The 13,666-nt window shown below is 52.4% G+C and overlaps 1 protein-coding gene across 1 annotated transcript in view; it reads right to left on the bottom strand.

Annotated features, from left to right (window-relative positions):
• Window positions 1-515: 515 nt before the first annotated feature.
• The window catches only part of FBLN5 (fibulin 5), a 74,826-nt gene continuing 61,675 nt past the window's right edge, over window positions 516-13,666 (bottom strand). The window contains exons 9-12 of the mRNA XM_046010424.1: window positions 13,014-13,136; window positions 11,912-12,038; window positions 9,144-9,339; window positions 516-1,487 (exon numbers count right to left, since the gene is read on the bottom strand). Of these exons, the coding sequence (XP_045866380.1) occupies window positions 1,326-1,487; window positions 9,144-9,339; window positions 11,912-12,038; window positions 13,014-13,136 (608 nt within the window). The 3' untranslated portion in view covers window positions 516-1,325. The remainder of the gene's footprint in view (window positions 1,488-9,143; window positions 9,340-11,911; window positions 12,039-13,013; window positions 13,137-13,666) is intronic.

Genomic DNA, 13,666 nt, shown 5'->3' with positions numbered 1-13,666 from the left:
CCCCCAACCTTGCGTTACGGGGTTTATAACCATGCACTCTGAACTCTAGCTATTTACCAGGATTTTTTAAAGTCCCAAGGCCTGGGCCCTACCAAAACCCAGCTAATTTAGAATCTCCCAGGGCAAAGCCCAAGAAATTGGGTTTTGTTTTTTTTTTCTTAGAAGCTCCACGAGTTATCCTTCTACGCAGTCAGGGTTGAGGACCGCGGATTCAAAGTAACGTGAATATACTTGTGTTCTGGAAGGGTACCTGGAAATCATCTACACGCCAGAGGGATCATTTGTTGTTTTCTAATGGAATGAAAGAGGATTCAGGTTGATGCTATCTCCTACCCTCCCCCACTGCCATTCCCCTGCCCCGCCCCCAACTCGCCTTCAGGGGCCTGAGTTTTACCCGAGGATCTACCTCTCTAGGGAGTGTTCTAGCCAGTGCACAATAAACAGGTTTCAAGAGAACCAGAACCAACCCCAAAGGCTGAATCATGCACGATAGTCAAAGTGAACCAAACACAAGATCTCTTCAAATATTTAATCAGTTTAGAGACCTCTGCCTTCCAACCCAGTTGGGTAAAAATTCTAAAGACAGCATGATCAAGGGGTCCTCGAAGAAAACACTGGGGTAAAATGGAAAGGAGACTGGGTTTGGGAAGTCAGAACATTACATGTGTCTTAAGGCCTTTTTAAGGAATCCTACCACTTTTTTTTTTTTTAAAGTACTCAAAATGCACAGGAAGGGATTAAACAGTTACACAAATTTAAGGACAACAAAAACCTCTTTGATGGCTGAAAATGCCACACATGGTTTTGAAATAGACTCTTTAAAAACCCTTAGACCCTGCTGGGGTTTCTTTCCGTAGCCTTCTCTGTGGATACAAGAAGCAAACTAGCTACAGCCAGGGACCCGGTGAGCTCTGGGGGCCTCGGCAAAGAAGCGATCAGCGAGGGACAAAAAGAAGGCTTGGAAGAGGTGACAGGAAGCTGTTCACAGTCTTTGAACGTGGACTCAGACCCCAGCGAGCCTAATCTATTTCCTTCAAAAAATATGGAAAGAAACTGAAGGCCTTGGAAAATCACCGTCGATCTCAGGTCAGCGTGCCAATAATACTTTCCGATAACTGCGTCGTAAGAACTGGGGGAAGCATGTCCTTCAGAGTGATGGGTCTACCGTGATACGGGCGGCGTCAGGACATCGGGGCCGACTCCTCGGAGACGGTCAGCAAGGAAAGCGTAACATCTGTCCCACTGGACTCTCCCTCTCGTTTCTTCTCTTCTCCTGTCCCTTGGTGCTACTGAGAGGCAGTGTCAGCGGCCCCCCAGCCCGGGGCTCAGAACGGGTACTGGGACACATATATCCGCAGTCGGATCACGGAGCTGCCCCTGAAGTTGATGACGGTGTTGACAGTGATCATTTCCAAGTCCAGTTGTATGTCCCGGGGCCCTTTGATGGGGCGTGTCATCACCAGGGTGGCACTGATGGGACCCGTTTGCTGTGGAGGACAGAACCGGCGTAATAGTTAGATAAGGCCTGGCTGATGTAAGGGGCCAGGTGAGCGGGACCCCAGAAGCGGTCAAGCAACATAGAAGAAGGTTGGGGAAAGCTGTCGGTTTGGCAGTGGGGCGGGGGGCTCTCATGCAATCACCAGAGCAGAGGGCCAGGCGGTCCTGCAGCAGCCCACCTCTGCAGGCCCACCCGGGGCTCTCCCCGTACAGCACTGGGTCAAACTGGAGCCCCTTGGTGCTGCCCTCTTCCCTTGGCTTTGCCCACATCCCACCTGGCTTTTTCCTGCTAACCCTCCAGGACCCATCCAAACTGTCACTCCCTCAGAGGAGCCTTCGTCACGTTCCCCAGCCTAATTCAGGTCACCTGGGACCCTCTGCCACTGTGCCCAGTCTGCCTAGGGTGGAAAGTACTCAGCACCGTGCATCACCATCTGCACTAACTGGTCTATGTCGCATGTCTAAGTCCCTACCGGACTGTGGGCTGTGTAAGAGCTAGGACTGGGATCAGATTTTTCAACACTTTCCTTCCCCAGAACCCCGCCTGGCGCCCGGCACACAGTAGGAGCTCATTCAATATTCTCTTGAATGAAATAGTCAGGAATTGACTGAACTAACTGTGCGGCGCCTTAGGGCTGTCATTCCCTTGCTCTGGGGCTCAGCTCTCCAGTGAGGGTTTGTACCAGATCAGGAGTTCTCAAGCAAACAGCCTCCAAAGCACCTAGGACATTTTTTCCTAAACTAACAATACCAGGGACCCATTCCAAGATTTTCTGCTCAAGTGGACGTTTGGATGATGCCGGGGGAGAGAATAAATTATTTACAGGCCTCCGAGTGGTTCTGACGAGCAGCCTCTGCGGGAGCTCCCATTAGACACCCTGTGGGACCCTCCAGCCTCACCACCCTGTGACCCTAGTGCTAGGACCCTAATGATTTCATGTGAGCTCTTTCCTCCACTGAATCTTGCTCTAAGACTTTTGAGAAGCTCAGCAGGGAGCCTGCTTCTCCCTCTGCTTGCCGTTCCCCCTGCTTGTATGTGCGCTTTCTCTCTCTGACAAATACACACATAAAACCTTAAAAAAAAAAAAAAAATGAGAGGTGTTGATCTAGAAGCACAAGACCCAATCTGGGGATGCTGGCTGTCGTACAAAAGGTATGTCTCATTATTTCCCCATTTTCTGAATAAGCAAACCAGGGCACCGTGAGGTTAAGCCACTACCTAGGGTCACCTGCCTAGTAGGGGCAGAGCTGCTGTCTGACCCCCAATCCCAGGCCTTTGCTACTGCACAGCAATTATCAGAAGAGACTGCTGTGTGTTTTACTTCTCCCTAGCACTGTCCTTCAGGAGAGATGCTCACGGGTCTGGGCCGTGGCCAGAGAGTGGGCTCCTGAAGAGGACGTAGTGCGAGAGAATAAGGAGATGTTGCATGACTATCACTTTCTAGAAGCTGCAGAGACTCGATCCCAGGATCCTGAGATCATGACCTGAGCCGAAGGCAGCGGCTTAACCCACTGAGCCACCCAGGCGCCCATGACTATCACTTTCTAGAAGCTGCAGAGCCCAGCACAGGGCCCAGAAACTGAAAGCACCAGGCTTGCAAAATCAAGAAGCCTGGCTTGCTGAAAGCCACAGCAGGTGTTTTATGGGTCTCCATAAAGGGAGGACTCCCCATAAAGATCCAACATCCCCAAGAGCTGCCACAAATATGACAAGGGCGGGGCAGGCCGGTAGGTACTGGCCAGGCACTGGGATCTCCCCCGTTCCCTGGGCTATCAAGGGCCTGACACCCATGCAATTTCCTCTTGGCATCCGCGCCCTCTGTTCCCGTCAGCATCGGCATAATTGGCACCTCCTTACACAGGCTCGCTCGGATTTCCTTGTCGACTCTTGCAAAACCTCAGAGCACCAGGCCAGCCTTTCAGAAAGGACAGCCACACAGGGAAATGCCCACGGCATTTACATATACAAATACCTCCCCAGCGTTCACTGTTTGCATGAACAAAGGCCAAGGGTTGAGGACCTAGAGCTGTGTGGGCAGCCCTCGGGAGGGAGAACTGCAGAACCCAAGGTCTGGGAGGGGACTGGGCACTGGAACAACTGGGAACTTCCAAGTCGTTCACTTGGGCTTTCCTGGTAGAGGTGTCGGAGGGTCACTGCCTCTGCCACCTGGAAGGAACCCTGGGGTCACCCGGTCTGAGGTCCACCGGGGCCAGATCTGCAGCAGCCTGAGAAAGGCCTGCCCACAAGCCCACGGGAGGACTCAAGCAGCTGTCAGGGGAGCTGAGGACAGCTATCTCCACTACTCATTAGGCTTCTGGGGCTTAGTCAGGGCATTGACGGAAGAAGCCTCCCGAAACCCCGGGTCTTTGGCAGGCTTCACCGTCATTAGTGCAAAGTGATGCTGATGGAGGCAGGGGCAGTTCTGATCCCCGGCATTTGGCTAGGACCTTTCCTACATCTCTTATTTAATCCTCATGACCCTACAATATAAGTAGGTTAAGTACACTACAGAAGGTCACCAAAGTAGCTGCACCAAAGACAGTGCAGTGTCTGACCCCCCCCCCCCCCAATCCTGGCGTCACTACTACCCTCTGGGATAAGGTCTCAGGACCTCCCCATCTCCTGACCTTTCCACCACCCCGGCTCTACGGAGGAATCCCCACTTCACTCTGTAAATGTTTGCTGGTTGTGCATCCCCACCGGAGTGGCTCCACGGGGGCAGAGGCCACATCCTGTTTGCTCCTGGATTCTCAGCATCTGACTCAAAGGACATGCTGCTGAATTTACGTTCGTGCCGGAAGAAGGGACGAGTGTGGCCGACCGCAGCGACAGCAGGCGGCAAATGCCCACCGGATGCGCGTCTTCTTGCTCTCACGCACGCTCGGGTCTGTTCTGAATCAACCTGCAGGACGGCCCTGTCTGACTCAAGCAAGCAAGTCGGCCTCCCGTGGACCTCCTACCCCATCCGCACGTGTCACGGAGGAAACGTGCTCCGGCCCAGTCTGAACTTCATGGCAATGCTCCTTCTTCTGGCCCTAACGGTGTCCCCCAGGCACCTGGCCAAGGTCAGTCACCAGTCCTCTGTCTAGGGCTCCGAGTGAGATGGGCTGCCAACAGTGTTCGACAAAGGGGCAGGTGGGTGTGCCTGTGTGTACACGTGCCTGTGTGTGCCCGTGGGCGTATGTGGTTTGCCTGCCGTGTGCTTGTAACACACTCAGCGAATCTTGGGGCGGGGAAAGCCTGAATGGCCCTCAAGCCCCACCTCCCACATGATGCTCCAGCCCCGTGGGCAGTGCTGCCAACAGCGCCAGGGCCCAGGAACTCACAGCCTCCCGACAACAGAAGCAGCATCTGCCGCACCAAATACAACACTATCGGGGCGGCGGGAGCGGAGGACGCCTGGGTGGCTGTGGGTTCAACGTCTGACTCTTGGTTTCAGCTCAGGTCATAATCTCAGAGTCGTGAACTCGAGCCCCACGTTGGGCTTCGTGCTCAATGGGGAGTCTGCTTGAGATTCTCTCTCCCTCTGCCCCTCCCCCGCTTGCGTTTGCACACGTTCTCTAAATAAGTCAATAAATACAATCTTAATAAAAAGAAACAACGTTATCAACACAAACTAACACTTATTGAACACTTTCTACTATTACTAGATGTTAAAGTAGACTTTTCTGGTTATCTCAACTTCTGCTGAATCCCAAAGCTAGAAGAGGAGGGGGAAATGTACTTCCTACTTCCTAAAGGGAAATGTAAGACCATGTGTGGATTTTGATACCCGCCTGCCTGATTGAGAATCCCACTCTCGTGCTCCCTAGCTGTGAGACTGTGGGCAAGTTCCTCAGCCTCTCTGGGCATTGGTGCTCGCATCTGTAAGTTGGGACGGTTGCGCAGGCCTTATGTCCTAGGATGTTGGAAGGATGAAAGGTGTGATATATGGGAAGCGGTTGGTGCCATGCAGGGCGTGTGCCGAGCTCTACATGGGATTTGCTGCTGCTGCTGTTTGGAAAGTTCCTGTAGCCTTTTATCCATGGCTGGCAAAGCAGCCACCCAGCCCAATCTGTTTCTCCCGTTCTCACTCATGCTGCCTTAACCTACTGGCCTGCACCTCAAGCCAGAGGGGGTTTCAAGAGAACCGTTCTGGGAGGTAGGTCCTATGGTGTTTAAGAGTGTGGACAGCGGAGCGTGACTCTCTCCTGGAGAAGTCGACACATGACAGCCCAGATACCTGGAACCATGGTGGGGTGAGCGGCTGCTGGGGGCTGCCTGTTGGTGCACCTGCCTGCTGAGGCATTACTGCCCCATAGAAAGTCTGGGGAGGCCTGGCACCAGAGAGAGGGTGGGAAGGTGTGGGGTGGCAAGTGGCCATCGAGGACCCCGACTGCCAACCCCAGAGAAGGCAAAGTGCAAAGTGTTCAGGGAACTCCCCAGAGAATCCACAAAGTATCCCTGGAAAGTGCCACATTTATCAGAAGAGGCTGCTGTGTGTTTTACTTCTCCCTAGGACTGCCCTTCAGGATGCACCCTCACGGGTCTCTCTTCCAGGCACCGCACCCAGGTCTGCTTACAATGGCAACGAGCCCATTCCCCTAACGGTCCCCTCCCATCATCTGCAACACCCCCTGCACCCCCGGCCCTGGAGAAGGAACCAGAGGCAGCACTGTCAGTGGGGGGAGGGGAAGAGGAAGCCGGCACAGTGGCCTACCACCCCGCCACCCCTGCCCCACTCCTGAGCAGGGGAAGGGGGGGAAACTACACTGAGTGAGAGACAGGTTGAAGTTTCCACTGAAACTAGCTCGAACTTGATATGGGAGAAGGAGACGATTCGGCAGTAACTCAAAGCACCTGCCAGTCTTACTGGATTAATCTAGATGGCGCCCAGGTGTGCACAGGTTTGGAACCAGCTAGTGAGGAAAAGGTTCCTGAATGTTTCACCTCTGCCAAATCCTACAGGCCTAATAGAAACAGTCGCCCTGTATTCCAGGTACTGGGCTGAGTAGATGATCCCATCTAATCCTAAAGTAAGTACTATCCCCTCTTTACAGATGTGGAAATTGAGGCCCAGAGAGGTTAGGTAATGTGCCTGAGGTCACAGAGCTGGTGAGTTGTGGAAGGCTAGTGAAGCGGGTCGGCCTGGTGCCGGCACCCACGGAGAACAACTATGGGCATCCCCTGACGATGGAACTGCAGCTTGGACAGACAGGAGCGTGGAAGGCCTGCTTTGTCTGGCAGATTTCTCCCTGTCTTCCTGCCCCCACACCCATGGCTGCACAGGGTCCCCCTGCAGAGCCTGTTTTCTCTTCCTGGGTGCAGCCAGAAAGAGAAACCAGGAGCCACCTCCCTGTCCCCAAGTTCCTTCAGCCTCGGAGTCCTGACAGCCTCTTCTGAATAAACACTAAAGAATGAGGGCCCTTCCCAATGTCCTGAGAGGGCACAAGCATACAGCTCAGCTTGGTGAAATTCAAGGTCCTCCAGGGGCTGTGACAATGTGAGTCTGAGAGGAAACCTCCAGGAAGGGTCCTCCCTCCTGCCCCCTCCACCTGTAGGACAATCTGCTTCCCCCCACATCACTGGGTACCTCTTACAAGTCAGCCACATGCTAGAATTTTAGCAGGTGCTATTCTAGTGAGTAAATTCTTGTCCTGGCAAGGTCACCTTCTAAGGATCTTCTTTTCTGCTTGGGGAAAAGAGGTAAGAGGCAAGAGGTCTCACTGATGGTATTTTAAATCCCCAAAATGGGCATCTTTGTGCCCTATGGTTGGGATCTGCTGTGTCTATAGAAAAGAGAGAGGCCAAACTGGAGAATGCCAGGAGGCTAGGCTTACGCTCCCGAGGGTAGCAAGGCCACCACAGTTCATGGGATCTGGGTTCCTGCTGGACGGAGGAGAAAAGACAGACATAAACACAGCTCTATCCTTCTTCTATTATAGAAGCTCCTCTACCTTTAACTCCCTCCATCTTCTCCCAAAGCCTTTGGCCCTACTGCACTGGTCTGCAGAAGTCGGGTCCCATGGACCAGGTTATTACTTGGGACCAGGTTCTGTCAGGGTCTGGCCAAAAACATGGTGCGCATACAGGCAAGATGCCAGCCCCCAGGACCTTTTCTAATCTGTTCTAATGGCTGCTTCTGAGACTTCCTAACTTTTAGACCATCCCAGGCCCAGAGGCAAGGACTGGAAGATTCTGCCAGGAGGCAGCGAGAGGGAGGTGGAGACCTTAGATAAGCCCACTTCAAAGTGTAGAAGCTTCCATGGGCCTATAGATTCCCACAACGCCCCTGGAGGATCACATGCTGTATTTGTTAGAAATGCAGATTCCTGGGTAGAGGGGGCTGAAACGTGGCCCCCAGAGATCTCAGGCCCTGTAAATAGATCCCCAGAACCCATAAATATTACTTTATAAGAAAAAGGGATCTCAGCCTGGGATTAAGTGAAGGATCTTGGCTCAGGGAGATTACTCTGGATTCTCTGGGCAGGCCCTCAATCCAGTCACACAGGAGACAGGGAGAGACTGGGAGGCTTGACACACACAGAACCAGAGGCAGCAGAACCACCGAGGCAGACACTAAAGGGACACGGCCCCAAGTCAAGAAATGCAGGCCACCGCCAAGAACGGAAGGAAGCGAGGAATGGCCTCTCCGTTAGAGCTCTGGAGGGAACAGCGCTCTGGGACATCCCGGTTTCAACTCAGGGAACCTGAGTCCAGGCTCTTGACTCCCAGAACCGTGCGAAAATAAATGTCTGTTGTCTTAAGCCACGAAGTTGTGGTAATTTGTCACAGCAACCACAGGAAACCGATACACTAGGCCTCAACCACCGTCTTCTGTAAGAGCTTCTCCAGAGAGGAGGCTCTGGAATCCGGTCTTTGGAGAAGTGCCCCAATTCACACTGAAACGTGAAAAACCTCACTCGGAAGAGGTGCGTCCCCCCTAGGGTGGCAGGAAGGAAGCTCCGTAACGTAGGCGCACGGGGTCCGTGTGTGGAATTTACAAAGAGGCGAATATATTTGAGGACATGTGTTCTAACGTGTGTTCCTGATACAGACAAGGCAGTGCGATCCAGTCAAACTTCTACGATGACAGAAATGTTCTTTATCTGAGCTCATACAGCAGCCACAGGTGACTACCCAGCCCTTGAAATGTGGCTAGTGCCACAGAAGAACCTAATTTTTCATTTCGCCTTATTTTAATTCATTTAAATTTAAAAGAGCCACCGTGTCCGACTTTGTTGGACAGCTTCTGTGAGGCAAGCCTTTGCATTTGCTGTGATGGACGTGGCACCAGGGCAGTGTTTTATTCACTACCATAGGCTCGGTTTCTGGAAGCACGCAGTAGGCAATAACTATTTGTCAAATGAGCCAATGGATAACAGGATATGGGAGTGCCTCCTCCAGGCAGGACCGAGGATTGCACCTCGGCCTAACTTCTCATGATGCAGACAATGAGGATCCAGAGGCTCATAAAAGAGAAGCAGTTTTCACAAGGCTGCCCAGAAAGTCACAGGAATCAGAACCTCAAAGTCCCGACTCCCACCGGCTTCCCTCTTCTCTCTTCACACTCACCCCTCCCAGCTGCTCTTGGACCTGTTTCCAAAAGCCCAGCTGGGGGTTAACAACATGAGCCTTGTTAAAGATGGTGACCAGCCCCTCTTACCCGCATATAGAATTCTCTGCCCTCGTTCCCAGACTTGATCTGGAAAATGTAATAAGCCCCAGGGTAGCGGGTCGTGGCTTGCATTTGGAAGATGTCAGCGGGAACGGAGCGTCCTGACACCACATCCATATCCCGGTACAGGATGGTAAAGGGTTGGTCTCTGCAGCCAGGATTCTCAGCGGGACACATGCAGCGGCTGTTGGGAAGGGAAATCATGCGAGAATGCGATAAGTCTTTTCCAGATGTTCTTTGTACCTACCTCCTCCCTTAAAACACTGAAAAGGAGGCCACCCCACTTCTAACATCTGAATGTTATAACTGTAGATCCTCTCTGTCCCTGGGTCTCATCTACAAACTCACCAGGATGCAGGTGAGCTCTCTGTTTCCTAGAGAATGACCTATTCTGACCGCTCAGATATTCCTGCTACTCAAGGGTAAGCCTTAGATGTCTGGTCTGAAGAATGCCGGCACCTTCTCTGATGCACTTTATATTTTCATGTATTTATTTGGCAAAAGGCATCACTGGTAATGTTGCCCTTTACTTCCCCAGATGTACATACTCATGAAGAAATTCTGAAAGTGAGAAATCACATGAGATGGACAGGAACTCGGTGGCCCGTGGACATTCTCTGTAACACTTCACATGGTTTGTGAAGAACATCCCTTCCTCTTTTCGTTTGATAAACGAGAGCTTAGAACTCACTAAACTCACTATAAGACACAATGCTAGACGGTTGGAATTGTAAGGATCAATAAGATCCTGACCTCAAATTGTTCCTGTTCTCATGGGAGAAATAAATCATGGACACAAATATCTTGACTAGTAACAGCATTGTCATAGCATGAAACCATTGACTCCCTTTTCCAAGAAAGCCCTGTTGTAGAGGCCTCTCGATGTCTCCCTAACCACCCCAATCTCTCACCTCATCCCTGAGACTCCCCCTAGGGCTCAGAGTTCACAACAGGGCGAGGATGACTGTAGGTGCATTGCCTTGATGGGCAGAACTGGGCGTCAGCCTTGTCTTGTTTCTGGGGCTTTCCCTAAACTTCTGCTCTCTCTTCAAAACATTGGTTGGTTCTATCTCCAGAATACAGTCCAGGTCCAACCACCCTTCACCATCCCCTTTATCACAACGTTGTTGTTCAGGCCACCGTCAGGTCTCTCCTGGACCTCTAGGATGGCCTCCCCATTCAAGCCATTACATGGCAACCAGAGTGCCCGTCGTCAAAAAACCAGACTCTGCCTCTTTCCTGCTTGAAGATTCTTCAATGGCCAACCCTTGCAATGTGAGTAAAAACTAAACACCACTTCAGCCTGTAAGACCCAAGGGACCTGGCTTCTGTCAATTTCCCTCCAATCACTGCCCTCTTCACTCACTAGGCGGCAGCAATCGGACCTCCTCGGTTCCCTAAAGATATCCCGCCTTCCACCACCTTGTAACCTTGGCCCACGCTTGCCCCTCTGCTCTCCCACTCTGCCACCATTGACTCATTTTCCCGTTCCAGTCCAAATGCCATTTCCTCAGAGGAGCTTCTGGACTCCCCAGTCTACACCAAGTCCAACCTACGTTTTCCTTCTATAAATTCCCATTCCTCTGGCTCATAGCCCCTATTCCAATCTATGATTATGTTTTCATTTACAGGCCAGTGTGCTTAACGTCTTTCTCCTCCTCTATCACGAGGGCAAAAAAACCCCCACAGTGCCCGGCACAGGCGTCTGCCATGTACCAGGAGCTGGACAAACACTGGATCAAGGAACTATAAAAATAGTTTTGAAAGTTGTTTTTTTTAAGGCTGATCAAAATAGCCAAGCCAAAATGTCCTTGGTGCCCAAATGGCCCCTTGGAATGTCACGTGTCCCACAGACAAGACTTGCTTCCTAAATTAAGAAGCCTGGAGGCGGGCCTGATGATGGAGGGCAGCTGAAGAGGCTCACAAACAGCTAGGGGCGGGGGCACCACTGCTAAGATCTGAAAGACAGGCCCATCTGTCTACGTGGCAGCGGAAGGGATGCCTTCCATATGGCGGAAGCGGGTGCGCAAAAGTCGGGAGGCTGGATGCTCCAGGGCGTGGGTAAAGGTGAGGGCAAGTCCCGTTTGGGTTGGCAGGAGCACAGGACACATGGACAAGGGCACAGGCTGGAAGGGGGTGGCTGGAGTCAGGAAGAATGGGTCCTGAAGGCAGGTAGCTTTCAGCAGCATGCCACCGATGTCCCCAGCCACACTAGCTCAGTGCTGTGCCTTGAACCGGGTCAGTCCCTGGCCGCAGACAAGGGCAGCCCCGAGGCTCCCGGGGAGAACCAGCAATGGGAGCAGGGAGAGCAACCACTCTGCGCTCTGCCCCAAAGGGTCCTGGAACCAGAAGCCAAAGGGTTGCTGGAAGCACAGCACTTAGCACCGGGGGAAGCTGTCTGCAATGACGGAACCCCCCCCCTCCGCCCCCCCCCCCCGCCTGCCTCGGCTTCATCCTCTTTTGCCAGATTTTGTTCAGAGCAGGAAGCACCCTGGTAAGCCACAAATGGCTCTTAGCTGCTGCATTCCTAGAGGACAAGACGGATGGGTCTGATTCACCCCTTTATCTCCAGGGCAAGGAATGGGTGTTGCTCAGGGTGGTAAAGGTGGCACTGCAAGAAGGGAGGGCAGACGTACCTCTGTGTGCGGGGCGAGGGGTAGCCAACAGGCCAGGCTGGGGCACTGTCCTCTCCACCACCCTGGCAGCCTCCTGGAACCAGACCCCTCCCTCACGCGCCCATTTCTCAAATGACTTACTTATCGCTGATCCGAAGATAAGGCTCCTCGCAGCGGATGGGGTCAATGCACTTGAAGCCCCCCTGCAAATTGTAGCAAGTCTGCTGCAGGTTACACGTGTGGTTTCTGTGCTCACACTCATTGATATCTGAAATGCAGGGTAGGTAAGAGGCTGAAACAGAACGGTGCTTCCCAGGTGCTGGGCCAGGTATGTGTGTGTGGTGGGGAGGCATGGTGGGGGCGGCTGGGTCTTTACTACACAACTACACTTCCACTGGGACAGCTACTGGCCACAGATGGCTACTGAGCATGGGAAATGTGGCCAGTGCAAGGTGAGATGTGCGATGCATGGAAAAGACACACAGACCTTGCCCATGTGGTACAAAACAAGAATGCCAAATCTTATCAACAGTTTTTACATGGAGTACAAGTTGGAATGAAAATATTGCACAAGTATTACATGAAAAAAAATACTCTGAACATTAATTTCACCTTTCTTTTTTACTTCTATAGGGCTCCTATTTTGCAGCTAACTTTTATATTTCTATTGTCCAGCACTGCCAAGAATTCTTGCTTGGTGTTCAGGTAAGGTAGGTTCAAGGAGCTGGAATGGGTCAGTAGCTCAATTCCCAGGCTTTCCATTGGCCCCGGTGGGGGGACCATGGGAGTGGGAATCAGCCCAAGCGGCCAATCTGGAGGAGACCTACTCCCTTCACAGCCTGGGGTCCCGGTCCTCTCAGGCACACAGCAGTCAGATGTGTGAGTCTCTCTGGCATCTGCTCTCTGGGGAGTCAGTAGTGAAACACTACCTAGGCTACCTTCCCGGAGCCCGGACCCCTTGGTTGGGTCTGGAGCAGTCCTCTGAGGGGTCAGGAAAGCTGGACAGATCACCTCTACCTGGGGAACTCAGGACAGAAGAGAGAGTAGCCATGTCCTTGCTGCGGCCAAAGTATGGGTCACAAGACAGGAAGGCCAAACATCACGGCCAGAGCCTGACCCTCTGGGAGCCACTGGAACCCGCCTTCATCCCTGCCACCTTCCCCAGATGAAGACGTCCAGGTGACCCCCTGAGCCAGCCCACACCTCACATGTTCCCCAGCCAGGCCCCTCTGGACAGCCTTACCCTGGCAGCTTCGGTTGTCATCCAGCAGAATGTAGCCAGGGGGACAGGAGCAGAAGTACGTGCCGGGCTGATTCACACACTCATGTTGGCAGAGGAACTCAGAGAAGCTGCACTCATCCATATCTGGGGGAGACAAGTCACACCTGCTGCTTATAATCAGACCACCTGGGGGCTTAGTGATTTTTCTCTTCCAACTCCCATCCGCTCCTGACACATATGATGGTACATTTGTGACTACAAAGTTGCCATCTTACTTCTTGCATACTCGGGTGACAGGGAGCTCACTACCTACTGAGGACACCTACTGACATTTGGACAGCTCTAATTGTTGGAGCTGAAATCTGTCTCCATCAAACTTCCCACATGACTACCCCCGGCTCAGCTACATTATCCACTCATTACAGACTCATTTTGCCCAGCAGGTGAATGTACCTTCCACTTCCAGGGGCGGGATTCATTTGCCCACTGGAGTTTTTTGGGGCACAGCTCTTCTCCAAAACCCAAAAAAACATTCCCTGGCCCCAGTCTTCCGAAACGGCACCTCTACCAGTGCCTGTGGCTCTCTAATTACCCCAAAGTTGAGAAACAACGTTATTTCTAAAGTCACAACTGAAAGGAACATATCCAGGAGACCCGGGGATGTCCATTAGATT

Source organism: Meles meles, chromosome 6, assembly GCF_922984935.1.
Source record: "Meles meles chromosome 6, mMelMel3.1 paternal haplotype, whole genome shotgun sequence".
In the NCBI taxonomy this organism is placed as follows: domain Eukaryota; kingdom Metazoa; phylum Chordata; class Mammalia; order Carnivora; family Mustelidae; genus Meles; species Meles meles.
Note: the sequence above shows the minus strand (reverse complement) of the source record. Positions and strands in the feature narration are given on the sequence as shown.